Below are 22,931 nucleotides of genomic sequence, written 5' to 3' on the forward strand. Positions count from 1 at the left end.
TACTGTGCCTATTGTCTTGTTCATTATTTATTGTAATGCCTGCACTGTTTTGTGCACTTTATGCAGTCCTGGGTAGGTCTGTAGTCTAGTATAGTTTTTTCTCTGTTGTTTTTACATAGTTCAGTGTAGTTTTTGTATTGGTTCATGTAGCACCATGGTCCTGAAAAATGTTGTCTTGTTTTTCCTGTGTACTGTACCAGCAGTTATGGTCGAAATGACAATAAAAAGTGATGACTTGACTTGAACCTACAGCACTATACAGGCCCTTTGGCCCACAAAGCTGTGCCGAACATATCCTTACCTTAGAAATTACCTAAGGTTATCCATAGCCCTCTATTTTTCTAAGCTCAGTGTACCTTTCCAGGAGTCTCTTAAAAGACCCTATCGTATCCATTTCCACCACTGTCACCGGCAGCCCATTCCTCGCACTCACCTCTCTCTGCATAAAAAAACTTACCCCTGACATCAACTCTGTACCTACTTCCAAGCACCTTTAAACTGTGCCCTCTCGTGCTAGCCATTTCAGCCCTGGGAAAAAGCCTCTGACTATCCACATGACCAATGCCTCTCATCATCTTATACACAGAAATTCGTAGGGTCTCTGCAGACAATGGAACAGTTCAGTAAAGTTGAGCACTTTTTAAAGATGATTGTAATTGTTGATGCAGGAGGCGTAGAAGATCTTTGGACTGTGACTTAAAGTGTAAATAAACAGCAGTGGTAGAGCAGAAAATTTCTTAGCAGATACCAAGGAAAGCACATGGTACCAACAATCAGTAGCACTTTAGACGGTAGTGCTTTGGAGACAAAACACGTATGAATATTATTCCTTTTTAAGTATTGAGTAGTGCATGAATTGTGTTTTTATTACTCAAGTAGTATTCTAGGTTGTGTTTAAATTGATAAGTAAATATTTGCATCAAACTAACTGGGCAAATGTCTTCATTCTGAGTCTCTTCATATTTTTTATTAAGGTGTATTGCTTATTATTTGCTACATGTAAACTTTGAAGTAAGCTTAAATCATTCAAATTTGAAAAGAATTATTACTGTAATTTTTTCAGGTGGCTATTCCAATGTACGATGAATATCAACAACTAAAACCTCGTGTTGGAAAAGCAGCAAAGGTACTGTTTGTTTGAACTTTCAAGATAGATAACTGCTGATTCTTGTGGAGCTGTTAAAGAACACCTGAAAGATAGCAGGCTAGAAAAATTATTGGACATGACCAAATGAGCAGCAGCCAGTAGCTATTGCAATATATTGAAAGATTATTTTTATAAAAATTATCAGGCAGTACTTTCAAATAGATCACAGCACCTGGGCACAGGTGACATCGTCTTCAGTCTGCTCTTGTTTCTGTCTTTATCTCTGAATCCTTCTTCCACCTGCTAAGCTTTGTCCTTCCATTCTCAAAGAAATGTCACTCATTAATCATTCAAGTCCGTACCTCATGGCAGTTTGGTCATTGCTGTGACCTCATTCACAATTCTTCCTTTCAGACTGTTATTCTCGAGCAATTGCTCATAACCCTTGTCTCAATCAATGTAACTATGATACACCTCTTTGTTAAATGTCTTTTCAATTGATTACATCTGTGGCCACTGTATAGTAAATAAAAAGGCATATACACTTGGTCTCGGTTTTGCATCATCTTTGGTAATTATAGAACCAGAGATCCTTATTACATTTAACAGAAATATCAATGCTTGTGCCATTAACTTGTCAAACAGAACAATTACATTTTTAGCCCTTGCGCTTCTAAGCTTCTCTTAATGTTTCATGCTTTAGAATTTTACACCTATTCATAAGCTAAAGTTTATTCTAACAAAATCCACTATGTTGCTACTATTCTGTCTTGTGATTAATCTACATATATTTAACTTATAATAAAATTGTTTACCTTTGTCATCAGTATATTAACTGGCCTTGCAGCAGAGGTCAAGGTAGGGCATGTGTGATGAAATCATCCATTCAACCTAAAAAAAATGTTTGAAAAAATAGTTTCATCTAAATTTGAGTTTAAATTTGTGTTAACTATTTCAAGAACTAATGAGAAACCTGGTATTTCAGTGACTTATTGGAAATAGCTCTTCCACCTATATCACCTCTTAACTTGTCACATTCTTAACTTTCACTTCACCTCGACCTCCCACACCAACCTACGTTCCCCCTCACCTGGACTCACATTTTCAACCAGCTTGTGTTTCTCCCCTACCTTTTTATTCTGGCTTCTCTCCCTTTCTAGTCCTAGCAAATGATCTTGGCCTAACACATCAACATTTTCCTCTATAATTGTTGCCTAAGCTGTTGAGTTCCTCCAGCATTTGTGTATGCTGCTCTGGAATTTTGTCCTGAATGGTATTGACTTTGTACTGGTTTTCCTGCCCAAAAGGCACTGAGCATAGTGTTCCAGCGTTTAACAAAGTGCCTTGTCAATTCAGATTGCAATATTTGGTATTGGCCACAGGATGGTGGTATGCTAGAGCATTTCCTTGAGGGTAACAGTCATTGCGCAAAACAAAGACTGTTGTACAATTGAATCATTATGGAATAAGTTCTTTCTTTTCCTTAATATTTTGTTCATCTTATTTTCAATAACTATGTCAATTTCTATGCATTTTTGACATTGCAGGGACCAAAGTAGATGTCACATTCTGTTGTCATTTGTCATTTCATCAGGTTAACTTAAATCCCACTTTCAGTTGCCATTGATTATTTTGTTGGATTCTGTCCTATTTACTACTTAACACATTCTGATATATAAACGTAATGAATGAATATATTGCTTTGAAGTGCTACATCTGGTATGATTATCGCACTGCCTTCTGTGAAGCCTGCATTTTCTCTTGACTGGTGCAATAGTCTTGGCAGTTAAAGTGCAAGTGTTAGTATATTAATATATAAAAATTTTGAATCTCAGTAACTGCTGATTTTCTCTGCACTTTATTCATGCATACATAGTTCGATTTTTATTTATTCCAGCTGCTTTTTATTGACTTGTTTCTCTTTAGTCATTTACATTAACCTATTTGATTATGAGAGATGTAGATTGAGTGATTGCAGTCAATTATAGTGCACTGTATTTCTTCTGTGATTTTTGCAACTGGGTCTGCAGAAGAGACAGTTATAAAATCAGTCATGCAGCACAGAAGTAGGCTCTTCAGTACAACTCATCCATGTTGATCAACGTGCCTACTTGAGCGAGTCCCACATGCCTGTGTTTGGCCCATATTCCTTTAAAATTTTCATCCCTCTAAATCTTTCCTGTCCATGTATCTGTCCAAATCGCTTTTCAGTGCTGTAATTGTACCTCGCTTGGCCAATTCCTCTGGCAGTTTGTTTTGCATATCCACCACTTTATGGAGAAAACTGCCATTCTGTTCCTCTTTAAATCTTTCTTCTTTCACCTTTAATTGATGCCCAAAATGCTTAACTCCGCTTTCTCAGTTGATTTGGATCTTGTAATGTAAGACAGCCTTCTTCGCTGTCCAGTGCACCACCAATTATACTAATCATGCCAAAATTGTGCCAATTGTTTATCGCATTTATTTAAATTCATATTTTTAATGTATTTTTGCATAGTTACTACAAACTTTTCACATTTGCTTGTTTGAAATGATGGGGTTGGAAGATTTTTCTGGAAGTCCCTCTAATTGCAACATGCAACTTAATTTCAGATTTATATTAGCTACTGTCATATTATCCTCAGTGCCTGGAGACCACAGTCTTTTTAAAATATGTAATTAGTAATTGAACATGATTTAATTGAAACTTGAATAAATAAGAATTTATCTGGAGTTTTCACTTTCGACGATCATCAGCATTCTCGGAAAATGGAATTGGTTTTGAAGTTTTCCCTTCCAAATGTTTGTTATTCATCTGCACATTCCTGAATGCAAAGTCTGCAATGGCTCAGTGCCATTGGGCCATGATTTATAAATGTAACCAAGGAAAATTGTTTTAAAAGGATATTATTTACTTCAGAATGGTTGTAATGTACATTGCTTAACACAAGTAGAAATGATTTATGTTCCTTTGTTCATAATTCAAAATTAAATACTAAAAATTAATTATATCCAATCTCTCTACGCTATTTGTTAGAATGTTGGCAGGTAGTAGTTAGCTGCGTAGTATCAAAAAATGCTTTAAATTTAGAACTTCCTACAGGGCCTGCAGAAAGTTCTATGTTCTTTGGCATAGCCACTTTTCTGGGCAGGCAGATATCAAGTGCAATGTTTCTTCAAAACAAGGCAAAAGATTTTGAAAGCTTAATTCATTCCAGATGTGTTTTGTGGTTGAGGTTCAATGATCTGTTGCATAAGTTTGACAGATTTGGAATTTTGGTTAATGAAATCTTATTGCAAACAGGGCTCAAGAAAAGAAAAGAACAATTTTTTTTGGAATTTTGCTGATTTGATCTTGCGTGCCCATAGTACAGTGCAGGCAGGATGGCAGATATGGCAGTGGAATGCTCCTCCTGTAGGATGTGGGAATGCATGGAACCTGATGTCTCCCTGATGACTATACCTGCGGGAAGTGCAACCAACTCCAGCTCCTAAAAGACTGCATTAAGGAGCTGGAGTTGGATAAACTAAGGATCATTCAGGAGGCAGAGCAATTCATAGATAAGACCTTTGAGCAGGTGGTTACACCCAGAATGCAGAATTCAGGGAGTAGATAGGTGAACGCCGAGAGAGGTAAAGGGAGAAAGAAGTCAGTGCAGGGTCCCCCTGTGGTCATTCCTCTTAGCGACAGGTGTACTACTGAGGGGGATGACCTATCTGCAAGGCATCAGCAGCCAGGCCAATAGCACTGTGGTTGGCTCTGAGCCTCAGAAGGGTAGGGTGAAGTTAGGTGGAGCAGTAGTCATGGGCAACCTCGATGGTTAGGGGGATGGATAGGAGATTCTGTGGCAGGAAAAGAGACACCAGGATAGGGTGTAAGGGTCCACGATGTCTGAGTGGTTAGCAGAATATTCTTGATGGGAAGCCATAACTCCTGGTGCATATTGGTAAGAGTGACAGGAGAGGGGCAGAGGTCCTGCTCAGTAACTGTAGGGAGTTAGGAAGGAGGCTAAGGAGCAGGACCCCAAGGTGGTCATCCCCAGATTACTCCTGATGCAACAAGCTAGGGAAGGCCAGGACAGGAAGATAGTGCAGATGAATGAGTGGCTGAGGAGATGGTGCAGGGGCAGGGTTTCAAGTTCTTGGATCATTGGAACCTTTTCTGGGGAAGTGGTGATAAGTGGGTCCGTTTGCACCTGAACTGGAGGGGACCCAATATCCTGGGAAGAGTGGTGCTATTGGGGAGAGTTTAAACTAGATTTGCAGGGGGGTGGGAACCAAAGTGAAGGGGCAGAGGATGGGGTGGTTGGCACACAAGTAGTGACTGCTTGTAGGGGGTTTGTGATGAAGGATAAGCAGATGGTAGAGCAAAGATGCACTCAACCAGATATTTGAGAAGTGTCTATTTTAATGCAAGGAGTATCATAAATACTGTGAGTGAACTTGGAGCCTGAATCAATACGTGGAACTATGACGTTGTGGCCATTACAGAGACTTGGATGTCTCAGGGGCAGGAATAGCTGCTGAGTGCGCCGGGCTTTAGATGTTTCAAAAAGGACAGGGAGGGAGGCAAAAGAGGTGGGGTAGTGGCACTGCTAATCAGGGATAGTGTCACGGCTGCATGGGACCCTTCTTTGTGATTTTTATAAATGACCTGGATGAAGAAGTAGAAAGGTGGGTTAGTAAGTTTGCTGATGACACAAAAGCTGAGGGTGTTGTGGATAGTCTGGAGGGTTGTCAGAGGTACCGGTGGGACATCGTAGGATGCAGAACTGGTCTGAGAAGTGGCAGATGGAGTTCAACCCACATAAGTGTGAAGTGGTTCATTTTAGTAGGTCAAATTTAAAGACAGAATATAATATTAATACTAAGACTCTTGACAGTGTGGAGGATCTGTGAGATCTTGGGGTCCGTGTCCATAGGACACTCAAAGCTGCTGTGCAGGTTGACATTGTTGTTAAGAAGGCATATGGTGTGTTGGCCTTCATCAACTGTGGGATTGAGTTCAAGAGCAGTGAGGTAATGTTACAGCTATATAGGCCTTAGTTAAACCCCACTTGGAGTAGTGTGTTCAGTTCTGGTCACCTCTCTGTAGGAAGGATGTGGATACTATAGAGAGAGTGCAGAGGAGATTTACAAGGATGTTGCCTGGATTGGAGAGCATGCATTATGAGAATAGGTTGAGTGAATTTGGCCTTTTCTCCTTCAGGCGCCAGTGGATGAGAGGTGACCTGATAGAGGCGTATTAGGTGATGAAGGGCATTGATCATGTGGATAGCCAGAAGGTTTTTCCCAGGGCTGAAATGGCTAACACGAGGGAAGCATAGTTTTAAGGTGCCTGGAAGTAGGTACAGGGGGGAGGGGGATGTCAGAGGGAAGTTTTTCACACAGTAATTGGTGGGTGCATGGAACCCACTGCCAGCGACAGTAGTCAAGGTGGATACAATAGGGTCTTTTAAGAGACTCTTAGATGGACCTTAGAAAAATAGAGAGCTATGCAGTAGGGAAATTCTGGCCAGTTTTGTAGGTTGTATGGTCAGCACAACATCGTGGGTCAAAGGGCCTGTAACGTTCTGTATTCTATTGTGTTCATTTTGCCCCTTGTTCCTGCATGTGATCCTTCTTGAATATCTACAAACCATTTGAATAGAAACTTCCAGAAGTTCAATACCTCTTGGTGAACATATTTATTCTAGTGTCTGTCTTTGCTGGCTAAATACTCAAAGTTTTACCTTTTTGTCACTTCATCAAATAGCTGAGCAACTTTTGCCAAAAATGAATCACTTGAAATGCATGAGAAGTCAGCCAGAACTAAGTGATTATGATTATTTTCTTCAATTACAGGAATACCCTTTTATCCTGGATGCTTTTCAAAGAGAAGCCATTGCTTGTATTGACAACAACCAATCTGTATTGGTGTCTGCACATACATCTGCTGGCAAAACAGTTTGTGCTGAGTAAGTTCTCATTAAACCACTTACCTGAGCCTTTATGTTTATCAAGGGAGAAATGTTGGTTGTTTTCCATTATTTTTCTTTCACTAAATACTCTCAAGAACTGCATGGGAATGTTTAAATGCCTTGTCATTAAAATAAAAATAATTTAAAATAAATTTGAAATAAAAGTATAGTACATTATGAAGTTAAGCGGGCTGCTGGTGTAGTGACTTCAAGGCAAATGGTCCTGTGTTCGAATCCAGTCAGCTCCTTGCCCACTTTCCATCCATGCTGTGCTGAGCATTGAGCTAGCATCTCGGCCTTGTGAAAAAAATGTGAAATGCCTCAGAAGCAGCACAAATTCCGCCCAGTGCGCCACAACAATATTATGAAGTACACTTTGGCACTCTCATGCAAAATGAAGATGTGTAGTCAGAACATGTGCCTTTGTATTCAGTCATTTTGTTTTAGATTTCTAACATTTGCAAATTTTTCATTCTCTGAAACATCCATGGATTTATTTCTGTTAATGCATCTAGTATGCAAAACACCAGGGATGCTTATTTAATTGCCTTAAAAATAATCTCAGCTAAAAATGTTCTCATCCTACAGGTATGCAATAGCTCTTGCTTTACGTGATAAGCAAAGAGTTATCTTTACCAGTCCTATCAAGGCATTGAGCAATCAGAAGTATCGTGAAATGTATGAGGAATTCCAGGATGTGGGATTAATGACTGGTGATGTCACGATCAATCCAACAGCCTCTTGCTTAGTTATGACAACTGAGGTAAATTTCATCTATGTGTTGATATTTATCCCTATTCCTCTATCATAGAACTCTTGACACAGTATATAGATAAGCTTACAAGAGGAGAGGCTGTACTTGATTTGGTATTGGGAAATGAACCTGGTCAGGTGTGAGATCTCTCAGTGGGAGAGCATTTTGTTGATAGTGATCATAATTCTATCTCCTTTACAATAGCATTGGAGAGAGATAGGAATAGACAAGTTAGAAAAGCGTTTAGTTGGAGTAAGGGGAATTTTGAGGCTATCAGGCAGGAAATTGGAGGCTTAAATTGGAAACGTTCTCAGGGAAAAGTACAGAAGAAATGTGGCAAATATTCAGGGGATATTTGTGTAGAGTTCTGTATAGGTACATTCCAATGAGACAGGGAAGTTATGGTAGATTACAGGAACCGTGGTGTACAAAGGCTGTAATAAATCTGGTCAAGAAAAGAAAAGCTTACAAAAGGTTCAGAGAGCTAGGTAATGTTAGAGATCTGGAAGATTATAAGGCTACTAGAAAGGAGCTTAAGAAGGAAATTAAGAGAGCTGGAAAGGACCATGAGAAGGCCTTGGCGGGCAGAATTATGGAAAACCCCAAGGCATTCTACAAGTATGTGAAGAGCAAGAGGATAAGACGTGAAAGAATAGGACCTATCAAGTGTGACAGTAGGAAAGTGTGTTTGGAACTGGAGGAAATAGCAGAGGTACTTAATGAACTCTTCATTATTCACTGTGGAAAAGAATCTTGGTGATTGTAGTGGTACTGTAAAGCTTCAGCATGTAGATATTAAGAAGGACATGCTGGAGCTTTTGGAAAGCATCAAGTTGGATAAGTTGCCGGGACCAGACGAAATGTACCCCAGGCTACCCCAGGTACTGTGGTACTGTGGGAGGAGATTGCTGAGCCTCTGGTGATAATCTTTGCATCATCAATGCGGATGGGAGAGGTTCCAGAGGATTGGAGGGTTGCGGATTTTGTTCCTTTATTCAAGAAATGGAATAGAGATAGCCCAGGAAACTATAGACCAGTGAGTCTTGCCTCAGTGGTTGGTAAGTTGATGGAGAAGATCCTGAGAGGCAGGATTTATGAACATTTGGAGAGGTATAATATGATTAGGAGTAGTCAGCAAGGCTTTGTCAAGGGCAGACCGTGCCTTATGAGCCTGATTGAATTTTTTGAGGATGTGACTAAACACATTGATGAAGGAAGCGCAGTAGATGTAGTGTGTATGAATTTCAGCAAGGCACTTGACAAGATACCCCATGCAAGGCTTATTGAGAAAGTAAGGAGGCATGGGATCCAAGGGGACATTGCTTTGTGGTTCTAGAACTGGCTTGCCCACAGAAGGCAAAGAGTGGTTGTAGATGGGTCATAATCTGCATGGAGGTCGGTCACCAGTGGAATGCCTCAGGATTCTGTTCTGGGACTCTTACACTTCGTGATTTTTATAAATGACCTGGATGAGGAAGCGGAGAGATGGGTTAGTAAGTTTGCTGATGACACAAAGGTTGGAGGTGTTGTGGATAGAGTGGAGGTCTGTCACAGGTTACAGCGGGACATTGATAGGATGCAAAACTGGGCTGAGAAGTGGCAGATGGAGTTCAACCCAGATAAGTGTGAGGTGGTTCATTTTGGTAGGTCAAATATGATGGCAGAATATAATATTAATGGTAAGACTCTTGGCAGTGTGGAGGATCAGAGGGATCTTGGGGTCCGAGTCCATAGGACACTCAAAGCTGCTGCACAGGTTGACTTTGTGGTTAAAAAGGCGTATGGTGTATTGGCTTTCATCAATCGTGGAATTGAATTTAGGAGCCGAGAGGTAATGTTGCAGCCATATAGGACTGTGGTCAGACCCCACTTTGAGCATCTTACTTGGTTCTGGTCACCTCACTACAGGAAGGATGTGGAATAATATAGAAACATAGAAAACCTACAGCACAATACAGGCCCTTTGGCCCACAAAATTGTACCGAACATGTCCCTACCTTAGAGATTACTAGGCTTACCTATAGCCCTCTATTTTTCTAAGCTCCATAATGGCCAAGAATTGGAACTCAGCAGCAAAAGAACTGTTCATTTTATATATACCTATCTGAAGATTTTTAATGATTACCTCAGTTAGTTAGACTGGTATTTCAGCTATTTACATTGTGGATCTGGGATATAGGACTATGAGATATGGTGGCAGAATTGGGCCATTTGGCCCATCGTCTTCTCTGTCATTTAATCTTGGCTGATCCATTTTCCCTCTCAGCCCCAACCTCTTGCCTTTCCTCACATCACTTCATACCCACACTAATCAAGAATCTTATCAATCTCTGCCTTAAATATACCCAATGACTTGGCCTCCACAGCTACCTGTGGAAACAAATTCCACAGATTTACCACTCTGGGTATTTATGTAGCGGGAAATAGAAATGATGTTCCGGGCTTAATTAAGACTCTTAATGAAAACTACAGAAGAAGGTGGTAGTCTCATGTTTCAAAGAAGATAGATAGGACAAAGGCTACATTAATGATTGAATGAGGATGGTGTTGCATTTAGGGTAAGTTGTCAGGTCAAATGTGTTAATTAGGGCAATTAGAGGCCAATGACACTTTTCAGCAAATGTATTCACACAAGCTCGGTGCATCAAGCTTACTAATGTTCTCGAATAGTTTCAGTGTTTTTTGTTTTATGTTTTTTGGGCAGATTTTAAGGAGTATGCTGTATCGAGGATCAGAGGTTATGAGAGAAGTAGCCTGGGTAATCTTCGATGAAATCCATTATATGAGAGATGCCGGTAAGAAAACACTTGATTATGAATCCAAGATAGCAGCTTGTAGTGCCATTGGGAAATAATTGACCAACACTGTATCATGTGTATCTTCTGCCAATTTTGTATACACAGGCGCTGATATGATAGTAAGATTGAAAGACTAGAATCTTCAGTTGCAATTAGACATCCTCATTTCAAAATTGACATCTGAAGTTCAGTAATATTCCAAAAAGGAACAAAAATGTTTGTAGAGTTTTTAATAGAAGAAACATGCATCACTGTTGATGAAGTCATAACAGATATAATTTTTTTACAAATGTATGCTGAGATTAATGCCAAAGTAACTGTAAGATGGGATCTTTGTGCTTCATTTAATGAAAAAGTGGTCATCTTAAATTACAGTATTTGTTATATTACATCAAATGCAATAATAGTTGGTTTTGTCTGGCTGCAAAGTGAAAATTTTTGAAATGGCACCATATTTCCAATAGACCATGTCTTATTTTCTTGGTGTTTACTTATAGTAATGTTACCTCGTGTTGCCAAACACCGTATAATAGTTTTCAGTGCAATATAAAAAGTTCATTTTATTCTGTTTTACTTTCAGAACGAGGTGTTGTATGGGAGGAAACAATTATACTTCTCCCGGACAACGTTCATTACGTGTTCCTTTCTGCAACTATTCCCAATGCACGCCAGTTTGCTGAGTGGATTTGCCATCTTCACAAACAGGTAATTGGGTATAATTTTTTTTTACTTCAATAAATAAGTAATAAGCAAGAATCTGGAGTTCTCTTAATTGATTTGCATAATTAGTATTATTTATTTGAGGTACTGTCGTAATTAGGCCCCGTTTTGAGGGTTCTATTAGATGTTCTTGGGTGTATTCTGATCACTTGGAAAGGAGGAGGAGACCAAAGGTAAGGAGAGTATATGCTGCATCTTGGGATGTGGCAATTGATGCAGAGAAGCATTAATGTTTGATACCAGGTAATCAGTGGTTTGGATGCAAGAATAGATACTAAAAGGTTGTACAGAGGACAGTATTTTTTTTTTCTTTTTTTTTTCTTTTTCTTTTTTTAAAATATGGAACGCTTCACGAATTTGCGTGTCATCCTTGCACAGGGGCCATGCTAATCTTCTCTGTATCGTTCCAATTTTAGTATATGTGCTGCCGAAGCGAGCACAGGACAGTATTTTATATTGATAGCAATTAGAGTTTTATTAGGGGCATGGATTAAGTGAAAGAGGTATTATCCAAAACAATGGTCTGGTCATTCTAGGATGAAATTCAAAAGAACTTCATGAGAGACTATAAATATTTTGGTTACCAGTAGTTGCGCATTTCAAGATTACATTTTTGAAGAATATTAAGAGGTGCAATTCAAAGCCAGCCAAATGGATTAATGACATGAGTTAGCAATGGTCCCAACGTAGGTGAAGGTTTTTCTTTAGATGTGCAGTCAGCAATAGTAATTGGCTGTTCATTTCCTTAGTGGATATATAATCATTGATGCAACATCCTGTCACTTTCACATATTGACTAGCACACATACTGTGAGAAGAATTGTTGATGCATTTGGAACGATTCTGATTTGAAGCAGTTTGAATTTGGCACAAATGGTCATTAAAGTGCTTTGTTTGCTATATTTTAGTGACTGCAATCAAAATAGTTTAGTTATTTTTTTAAGGGAGACAGCACTGAATACTGCACACAGTGGCAGTTAATTCCATTGACCCATAATTAATTCGCTTCATCGCTTAATTTAAAAACCATGCATTCTAGTAGAACAAATTTTTTTAAAATTCCGAGTGCTTATAACAGTTTATTTCAACGGAGGTAATTAAGGAGATCAGTATTCCACTTGAAAACACATGGATCTTTTACATTGAATGTAACTCATTAGACTTGAGTGTTTGGAATGTCTCTCCATTTTCTTCATTCTTTCCCAGGTCCTTCAACTATTTCTACCTCACTAATTTGTGCTGTTCAGGAAGCAAATTTAATATAGCTTCTATAATGTTGTTATTATTTGGTGAAGTAAGAACGTACTATAATAAAGAATATCAACTTTCTTGTAACTTTATATTCAGTTTATTGATTATAATGTATTTCAGCCTTGTCATGTGATCTACACAGACTACAGACCAACACCTCTACAACACTATATTTTTCCAGCGGGTGGTGATGGATTGCACTTAGTTGTTGATGAAAATGTAAGTGAAGCTCATCAGTAAGAAGCTCTGCATTTCTTTAATAAACTGTATTCATGATTTACGTGCTTAAAGTATGAAAAGTAAATGAGCTGGTAGCAAAGAAAATTAGAGCTGTAGGGTGGAACAAGGGCCATCTTCTCAACCCTGAGCAGGCAGCCGCTTGTTTCTGGAAAATTAGCATACTGCTTGGTACAGAGAAAATCTACGTTGTTTGGGTACGGTCCTTTGAATGTAGTATTACAATGAACCCAATTCATGCTTTTCAGATGTGAGTAAAAGAAGAACATGGGAATTATCACTCGGGTTTATTTATCACTGTGGTCCGTATCACAAAAGCAGATTACTTGGTCAGAATCACATAGCTGCTTTTGGGTTTGCTGAGTGCAGATTGCTGCTATGTTACAGCCAATCAGATAAAAATTTGCAGTCTTGTGTATTAATAATTGGTGGATGTTAAAAATGGGGAGAGGAGTGGCTGTGAAATCCCCGTTTTTGATGGCAGAGTGCAGTATGAAAGTGCAATAAACTAGATTGAAGCTTTAACTGCCTTCAACCAAGCATACTTGATCAATGATTCATCCAGAGACCTGCCAAAAGACTGGGCTTTATTAGGGGTCATTCGTGAGACAACACTGTTTACTGTGTTCTAAAAAACAGAAAATACCCAAGCTTGCTTAATGTAGCAAAGGCTGTAGTTCCTAGCAGCTGCTAGGTTCGTGTTGAAAGTTTAACCTTCAAAACCAGATATGGTTCTGGTCAAATTGTTCTTGCCAAGAATGTGGGAAAAGTGGTCTGTCCTCAATGTTGTAGATTCAAAATAGTCTTTGGGCATGGAAATTCTTGTTTCAAAGGCCACCTTACTTGTTTGTTAGAATTTGCAATTTAGGAAAAGAATAAACCTGTGTATGTTTTTGCTGGGTATTGAAATTGGAACAAATTAATTTTTGTTCATTGGTTTTGATCAGAAGGTTATTTTGAGGATGCATTTTAGAATATAATTTGTACTATAACAAATATGTAAAGATCACCCAATCTTCCCTTCAATTCTACAGACAGTGGTGATGTTAGTAATGTGAATTGTAAAATAATCTTTTGGATTTTATCTTTACACATTAGGGGGATTTTCGAGAAGATAACTTCAACACAGCTATGCAGGTACTGAGAGATGCTGGTGATCTTGCGAAAGTTGATTCAAAGGGGCGGAAAGGAGGAACTAAAGGTACAGAGAAGGAAACAAATGACTTACTTTGCCTGTAGCTAAATTCAATACAGTCTTTTCACTGGTTTAGAAAAGGGAAGCAAATGCAACATATCCAAGCCAGTAGCATCCTGGTTAGAGTCTAAGTGCTAAAGAAATTACAATGTATGTATAAAGGGGTATGCACCAGTTAAGTCATAAAGGTATACTGCATGATCAGAGCCTCCTGAGTCGTCACTGATCATTAAGCACTCATTTGCATTATTCCTATTTTATTCATCCCATATTCCCATTAATGATGAGAGTGATACAGGACTGGGTAGTCTTGAGATTTACAATGTGAAAACTAACAGGAGACAAGCAATATGGTTTACTCCAAAGTGGATGGCAAATTAATTAAAATGGAATTGGATACTGGCTCAGCTGTTTCATTCGTTCCACAAAATGAGTTTGAATGGCATTTCAACAACATTGAACTGAAGCCCACAGATATCCAGTCAGCATATGTACTGCAGAAAAGATAACTTCTGTGGGAATGACATTTGTAACAGTGAAATACAGCAACCATCAAATGACATTGAGTTTGTATGTGGTTAAAGCAGGAGAGTCAGTATTGTGGGCTGTGATTGGCTGAGATGACTATAATTTGACTGAAGATCCATCCACATGCCACGTTCACTGTAACAGAGTCAGCTGAAAGCGAATTAAGAAAAATGCAGGCTGGTGGGGTGGAGATGTGCCTCTACCAAAGGAGATGTAAGGTGCTTCTTCACACCGCTAGCCTGCAGATCACCCTTGGGCAAGGTGTAGACCTGCTAAGCCCACCAATTAGGGTCACATAAAGCCATGGGAGCAGCTGGTGCATATCACAAGTCTTGGTTATGCAACCACTGACACCAGGCAGAGAGTCTCTGAAGAGTATTGATAATATCTAGGGTCACCCATCTTGTAAATACTCTGCTCAGAAGAAGGCCATGGCAAACCATGGCCAAGAATAATCATGGGCAAAGATCATAATTGCCTATGTCAATTGACACGACACATAATGATGGTGACTGGATGATGCCACAACTGCCCTCATACTGCACACCATAAATGGTTGTCTAACAGAGGGCAAACAGGTGTTGGTGCCACCCTCTATTTGGAAAGCATATTGGTTCGAGGAAGGACCATGCTGATCAGAGGAAGTGTAAAATTGACGAAAGCAGTGGTCCAACTATAATAGTTTTTGTCGGCAACGTATCTGAGAAAGCTTCTGATATGTTAATCAGGCAGTTATGTGTGAAATGTGGTTTGGTTTTAAGCTGTAAGAGAGTTCAAGGAACTTCAGGAAATTTGCTAGCATCGGCCTTTGTGAGTATAAAGAACCAGAATCTACCCTGAGTGCAATAACGTAACTGCATGAACTTAAAATGGGAGTCAAAAAGCTGTTTGTAAAAGTAGATACAAAGACCAAAGCCCAGCTGATTGAACAGAAGGCCAAAAAGAAAGGAGTCAGTGGAGATACGAAAACAGAGGACTTGTCAGACAATGATGTGGATGAGGAAACCAACAGGAGTGATTGGATTAAAGGGAACAGTGGAAGGATTAATAAGAGAATACTCCAGTGAAGTAAATGCACCTTCCAAAGATCATTTGCACAAAATAGAAGAAGAAGGAAGGAGTCCAGAGCTGTCAAAACCACATTCTGCAGTCTCAGAGTCAATTCCTGCAATCACCACGGAGAAGGCCCCACCACCTGAGATTGTTTTCATGGCCACAAGTCTCACCTACCGAGCAGAGTGACTTCCCTTGTCAGGAAAGAGTAAGAAATCTTCCACAGTTAGGCCTGAATGGGACAATCTAAAATTTACTATGTTGTGAATGTCTATAGTAATACAGTGTATATAATTGAGATTCATTCTCTATTGAGTTGGAGTTTATGGCTAACCAGGGACGAGTGTTGTGTATTTAGTATGTCAGTAGTATTTGTGCATTATTGTAAGTATATATGATTAAGCTTTCTTGTTCATTATATGTTGGGTTACATATTACATATTGGGTTATATGTAAAAATAAGTGAACTGCATACTTCATGATGCTACCACATGATTCATGTGTACCTTGCTAAATTAAAGGCTAAACCATGACTCCCATCTCTTGCGCTCCTGGTTTTTTCTTGCCATTAGATTTATTTTTTGCAGTTACAAAACAACAAAAAGCATACAGTCACCACAGGAAGAACATGTAGACCCCCATAGCACTGGATATCAGAATTGAACTCTGATCACTGGAGCTGCAGTGCAGCAATTTTACTGGCTGTCCCATTAGCCACTAAAACAGGTTAATTGATAGGTAAGAGATTGGTTAAGAATATAGTAAAGGCAAGTGTGAAAATGGCCAGGTTTCATTGGAATAGTAAAACAAATTAACATTATAATATGAGGGAGAAATATGATTCTTGATGAAGGGTCTCAGTCCAGAACGGCTACTCTTTATTTCCATAGATGCTGCCTGACCTGCTGAGTTCCTCCAGCATTTTGTGCTTGTTGTATGAGTAAGACATTCTATATAAAGTGATTTTGGTGTTGTATGCAAATCCAGCATAAACATGATGAATTCCATATGATAAAGTCGTGGGAATTTTCAGCTGGAGTTCAGTATACAGTGTAGACTTCCTTACTTATGGAAGGGCAAACTGGTCTTTGAATGGCTGTAATGGGAATTCACTAGATTGATTTTTAGAGGGCTATCTTGTAAAGAGGTTTGGAGTTAGGAGTTTGTATTCTCAATAACATGCAGTTATTCTGAGCCTTGAAAAGGGAGACACTTGGAGGTTGTTTTCTGCAGATAGAGAGGTCTCTGAATGAAGGGATAACCTTTCAGCACAGGGATAAGTTTCTGCACATGGAGTTGGGAGTCTTTTGAATTCCTCAGTGTATAATGATGAATGAGATAAATACATTATTAAGCAATGTGTTTAATGTGGAAAAGTGGAGTTATTGGAGAAATACAGCCTTAGTTTTACTGAACACTAGAGCAGATTCTAGGTGCTAAATAAGATGTTTATATTCTGATTGCTTTGGTTCTTGATTCAATCATCGTTGTGCAATTTTTTTCAGAAGGTTTCAATGTCATTACAAGATTAAGGAAATGGAACTAATATAAGTTTATCCACTGTAATGTAATAACATCTTTATTCTATAATGAATTAATTACAGGAAATCTTTGAACAAATGTCATTGTTTTTTTCCCAGTATTAGAACTAGAATACAACTGATGTTGATTATTGGTGTGGGCTATTTATTTAGCATATTGAACATGCTGTCTAACTTCTGTTGATGGTTTGTATTTTAGTGCTTTGCTTTTTCAGTTTTTACCTAGATAATTTTTGAGATTTATTTTGAGCATTCAGTTAAATTTGTGCTCAGTTAAAACATAATAACCCTTGTTTTACATTTAGATTTGTATATTGTCTTTGTTGCATATAATCATGTCTACATTTTTCAGAGAATCTCCATAAAGTGTTATGTAGCTAGATACTTGAGTTGTATTCTTCCTCTGATATCTTTTTCTTCTTGAGTTACTTCTGCCAGAGCTGGGCCTCTGGAATCTTGACCCACCAGCTCACATTCACAGCCCAGAAGCAGATGATGTAGTTGAATCATTGCTGTCCTGCTAGAGGTCAGGGCCAGTTTCACCACCTGTGTCTATTCTCATTCTGATTTTGAAGATTAAGGATCTGTAAAGATCAGCTTTATTTGTCATATGTATGTTAAAATATATGGTGAAATGCATTGTTTTGAGTTATGTCAGTGGGGATTGTGATGAGGGCAGCCTGCAAGTGTTGCCACTCTTCTGGTGCTAGCAGAAGCATATACACATTAACTGAATTTAATTGAATTGACCTTATTACATAAAACATCCTTCATTTACATGAGTAAAGATCTTGACGTTATGTCTCCATCTAAATGTGCAATTTATAATAAATAGTATGTACAACAGGATAGTCAATATAACATAGAAATACAGTTACGTCAGCATGGGTTAATCAGTCTGATAGCCTGGTGGAAGAAGCTGTCCCAGAGCCTGTTGGTCCTGGCTTTTATGCTGTGGTACCATTTCCTGGATGGTGGCAGCTGGAACAGTTTGTGGTTGGGGTGACTCAGGTTCCCAGTGATCCTTGGGCCCTTTTTACACATCTGTCTTTGTAAATATCCTGAATCGTGAGAAGTTCACATCTACTCTCTGCAGAGTCCTGTGATTGAGGGAGTACAGTTCCTGTACCAGGCAGTGATGTAGCCAGTCAGGATGCTCTCAATTGTGCCCCTGTAGAAAGCTGTTAGGATTTCGAGGCCCACACCAAACTTCTTCAACCGTCTGAGGTGAAAGAGGTGCTGTGGTGCCTTTTTCACCACATAGCCGGTATGTACAAACCACATGAGATCCTCGGTGATGCTGAGGAACTTAAAGCTGTTCACCCTCTCAACCCCAGATCCATTGATGTCAATAGGCTGTCTCCATTCTTCCTGTAACCCTGACTATACATCCTTAGAATGTGGGAGGAAATTAGAGGACCAGGTGGAAATCCACATGATCACAGGGAGAACAGCTGGGAATCAAACCCTGATCGGTAATTGCTGGTGCTATAAAGCGATTGTGCTAACCACTATGCTACCATGCTGTTCCTCTTTTTCCCCTCTCATTACAGTTGCATTCCCCTGTCATGTTGCCTTCTGCTCCCAACTAGGCCTGTGTTTGTTACTCTCTTGTAACTTGCTGTTCTTATCTTCAGGGCCATCAAATGTATTCAAGATTGTAAAGATGATCATGGAAAGGAATTTTCAGCCTGTTATCATCTTTAGCTTCAGCAAGAAGGACTGTGAAGCATATGCTCTACAGATGACCAAACTTGATTTCAATACTGGTAAAAATAATTTATACAATCAAGTACTTTAAATTTTGCTACAATGCTAAATATCTTTATGCTTAAACAATCTTACAAGTTTTTTTTCTATGACCTTTATCATTAATTAGAAAAATTGTTAGTAAGCAGTGTTCAAAGTATCTTGTTTCTTTCATCCAAATCAATAATATTGATGTTTATTACATCAATATAGCAGCATCCAAAGCAAAGTGTAAGCATTTTTAACTATAATAATGTATTTAGGGAAGTTGGGACAATATATTGTGCCTACAACTGGTGTTTTAAATGGATAGAATTTTACGTGAATATAGTTTAATTAACTTCAGTTGAAATTTGGATTTTAAACACATTTCATTGCCAAGATATGCCTTCAATGGGGTGATATACTCACTATCAGTCTCAACTGATTTCTGATTCCTTATTTCAGATTTGCAGAGTTTCTCAGAATTTTCGATTAATGTAATCCTACAACTTTTTCTTTGCTTTGCTATTGATATCTGAGTGAATGTGCTTAGTTTTATAAGACAAGTTTTATCTAATCTATCTATCTGTGTATCTATCCAAGTGACCTTAATGAATGTGATAGTTTTGTAGGCTCCTATCCACAATTTTCAAGAGAATTAATCAACAAAGAACTTGAGCCCAGCCTCCAAATGTCCATACAAACAAGCATGATTTATTTACTGTAGCTGTTTTGGTGTTATTAGTGACCTTGGTTCTGTTTTAATGCAACATTTGTTTTCCATTTATGCTTCACTTTAAATTAACTGTACTCCATTGGGAACTCTATGGAGCTGAGGTGCATTATTTCTGTGAGGGAAAATTATTGGGGATTACTTGATGCTATTCTGCACTGATTAGGTCTGTTGTGGACTGTAGATTAAGGCAGTAGCTTGCCTTCATGTAGCAGCTGTAGGATGGAGAAATACCGGTAAGTTGTGATATGGGCCTAATGTTGGATTATTACCCCATTGTCCTTTTTCAATTAATGGACTCACATGTATTTGTGGTAAATATTTTTTTCTCCTCACACTGAGGCCAAATCCTGCATTTCTCAATGGAATTAACCTTTACTTTTGTCAGGTGATGCACGGTGAGGTTCATGCCCCTTGATGGGTGGATTCATATTTGATTTAGGGAGCAAGTTGTGGATCACTGAAAAAATCGATAACAAAGACCCTTTTCAGTTATTGCAGTTGGATTTGTCTCCTTTCTTGAGGAAAGGTGTATGAGGATCAAGATCTCAGACCCAATGCAGAATTCATGGCCCAACGGGTAATCAGCGAGCCTGGTCCTTTGGTATTATTTTGCAAACACTAATCCAAGTTTAGTCATTCAACTGTATTGGAGAAATAGTTATGGTTAATTTAATGCAGCGTGTCAAATAAAGTTTCCACTTGTTTGTAGATCATAAATGTTGGTTAGGAAACATGGCTGAAAGTGTCAGTCTTTTACTGTAAATGTTAATTGTTTTTTGTTACTTCAGCTTGTTAATAAGGTATAAATGTGCAAAAGGAAATTTTATTAAGGTTTTCATTTTCTCATAATTCAATTTCATATTAGATTGTTATTGACCTAAGTGATTGAATGACCCATTAAAATCTTTGAATAGCTCAGTAGTGACCAGATACTCGAAAACCCATGGTATTATCTTTCCATTATTGCATCAGCTTTCTAAAAAGTTACTTAAATAATGTATTGCCAACTGTATTTCACAATTCTTTTTACCAATCTGTAGCAGTCTGCATTGCATTTTACTAAATCAAAGTTCAAAGTAAAATTTATTATCAGAGTACATACAACCCTGAGATTCTTTTTCTGCGGGCATACTTAGCAATTCTGTAGAAGAGTAACTGTAAACAGGGTATGTAAACTGTAAACAAACTGTGCAAATACAGATAATAAATAAATAACAATATATAGCGAGCATGAACTAACAAGATAAGAGTCCTTAAATGAGTGTAGCTAGCATCTTTTGTTAAAGATCTTGATGGTTGAGGGGTAGTAACTGTTCTTGAACTTGGTGGTGTGAACCCTGAGGCATCTGTATCTTCTATCTGATGGCAGCAGCGAGAAAATAGCATGGGTGGTGAGGATCTTTGATGATAGATGCTGCTTCTCTACGGCAACCTTTCATCTACATATGCTCAATGGTTGGGAGGGTTTTACCCATGATATACTGAGCCAAATCCAGTACCTTTTGTAGGATTTTCCGCTCAAAGGTATTGGTGTTCCAGCAGCCAGTCAGCACAATTTCCACCATGCATCTATAGAAGTTTGCCAAGCTTTTTGATGATATGCTGAATCTCTGTAGTCTCCTGAAGAAGTAGAGGTGCTGTTGTGCTTTTTTTGCGATTATATTTATATGATGAGTCCAAGACAGGTCCTCTGAGATAGTGACCCTTAGGAATTTAAAATTACTGACCCTCTCCACCTCTGATCCTCCGATGAGGACTGGCTCATGGACCTCTGGTTTCCCTCTCCTGATGTTTACTATTAGTTCCTTGGTCTTATTGACATTGAGTGAGAGGTTGTGGTTGCTGTACCACTCAGCCAAATTTTCAGTCTCCCTCCTGTATGCTGAATCATCACCCCTTTGATACGGCCCACAGCAGTGGTGTCATCAGCAAACTTGTATATGGTGTTGGAACTGTACTTGGCCACACAGTCACAGGTGTAAAGTGAGTAGAGCAGGGGGCTAAGTACACATCCCTGCAGTGCCTCCTATGCTGATGCTGATGGAGATTGTGGAGGAGATGCTTTTGCCAATCCGATCTGGCTGGGGTCTACAAGTGAGGAAATCGAAGATCCAATTGCACAAGGGGGTATTTAAGCCCAAGTCTTGGAGTTTACTGATTAGTTTTGAGGGGATGATGGTGACCTGTAATTGATAAGAACATCCTGATGTATGCATCTTTGCTGTCCAGATGTTCCAGGGTTGTGTGAAAAGCCAGCAAGATAGCATTTGCTGTAGACCTGTTGTTTCATTAGGCAGTTGGAGTGGATTCACGTTGCCACTCAGATGAGCTGATATGCTTCAACACCAGCCTCTGAAAACACCATCACTGTGGATGTAAGTGCCACTGGGTGATGGTCATTTAGACAGGTTACCATGCTCTTCTTGGACACCAGTACAACTGAGGGCTGCTGGAAGCAGGTGGGTACCACAAACTGCAGGAGTAGGAGGTTGAAGATATCCATGAATACACCAGCCAGTTGATCGGCACAGGTCTTCAGTATTCGGTCAGGTACTCCGTCCAGACTGGATGCTTTCCTTGGATTCATTCTCTTGAAAGCAGACCACACGCCATCTCCAGATATTCCAACCAAAGGATCCATCGGGAGACTCGGGGGTGCACGATAATTCTTCCCTGTTCTGGTAATCAAAGTGAACATAGAAGACATTGAGCTCTGGAAGTGAAGCTCTGCTCTCCCCTGTCGCAAGATTTAGCTTTGTAGGAGGTTATGGCATTCAAACCCCACCACAGTTGGCGAGCATCCCTAGTTGATTCCGGTCTAATCCAAGTTCTCCACTTGGTCCGAGACTTGTCTTTCTGGAGATCGTACCTGCACCTTTTGTACCACTCTTCATCTCCAGACTTGAATGCCTCTGATCTGGCTCTCAGCAGATTCTGGATTTCATTGAACGATTTTGTGGGGACACACTCATCTTCATCTGCAGATGTAGTCATTCAGGTCCTCGGGTGAGTTCTTGAAAGCGGCCCAGTCCACTGACTCAAGGCAATCCTGTAAGTGTTCCCTCTGCTACCCATGACAACCTCTTAGTAAGGCTACATCCACACTAAGCTGGATAAATCCTTAACCAAAGCTTTTGCTCTTCGTTTTTACCCTCCGTCCACACTAAGACGGCGTTTTCATCCCCCGAAACCAGAGCTTTTCAGAAGCGCTTTCTAGGGTGGGTATTTTTGAAAACGCTGCTCGGGCAGATCAGTGTGGACGGGGTAATCGGAGAAATCTGAAAACGCCATCAGACGGCAGCACGCTATTTCATTGTTTTCTTGAACGCAACCTAACAATTTCAGAACAGACGGCAAAGAG

The 22,931-nt window shown here is 39.3% G+C and overlaps 1 protein-coding gene and 1 non-coding gene across 2 annotated transcripts in view; one reads left to right on the forward strand and one right to left on the reverse strand.

The window, feature by feature from the left end:
• The window catches only part of mtrex (Mtr4 exosome RNA helicase), a 107,583-nt gene that overhangs the window by 21,508 nt on the left and 63,144 nt on the right, over positions 1–22,931 (forward strand). Inside the window, exons 4-11 of the mRNA XM_073064437.1 lie at positions 1,064–1,126; positions 6,911–7,023; positions 7,615–7,789; positions 10,485–10,575; positions 11,159–11,283; positions 12,670–12,768; positions 13,885–13,987; positions 18,741–18,872. Of these exons, the coding sequence (XP_072920538.1) occupies positions 1,064–1,126; positions 6,911–7,023; positions 7,615–7,789; positions 10,485–10,575; positions 11,159–11,283; positions 12,670–12,768; positions 13,885–13,987; positions 18,741–18,872 (901 nt within the window). The remainder of the gene's footprint in view (positions 1–1,063; positions 1,127–6,910; positions 7,024–7,614; positions 7,790–10,484; positions 10,576–11,158; positions 11,284–12,669; positions 12,769–13,884; positions 13,988–18,740; positions 18,873–22,931) is intronic.
• Positions 11,632–11,738, reverse strand: LOC140738152 (U6 spliceosomal RNA). Its single transcript, XR_012101317.1, has one exon. It is a non-coding gene; the product is annotated as a U6 spliceosomal RNA (small nuclear RNA).

The sequence above is a fragment of the Hemitrygon akajei genome, chromosome 13 (assembly GCF_048418815.1).
Source record: "Hemitrygon akajei chromosome 13, sHemAka1.3, whole genome shotgun sequence".
Classification (NCBI taxonomy): Eukaryota; Metazoa; Chordata; class Chondrichthyes; order Myliobatiformes; family Dasyatidae; genus Hemitrygon; species Hemitrygon akajei.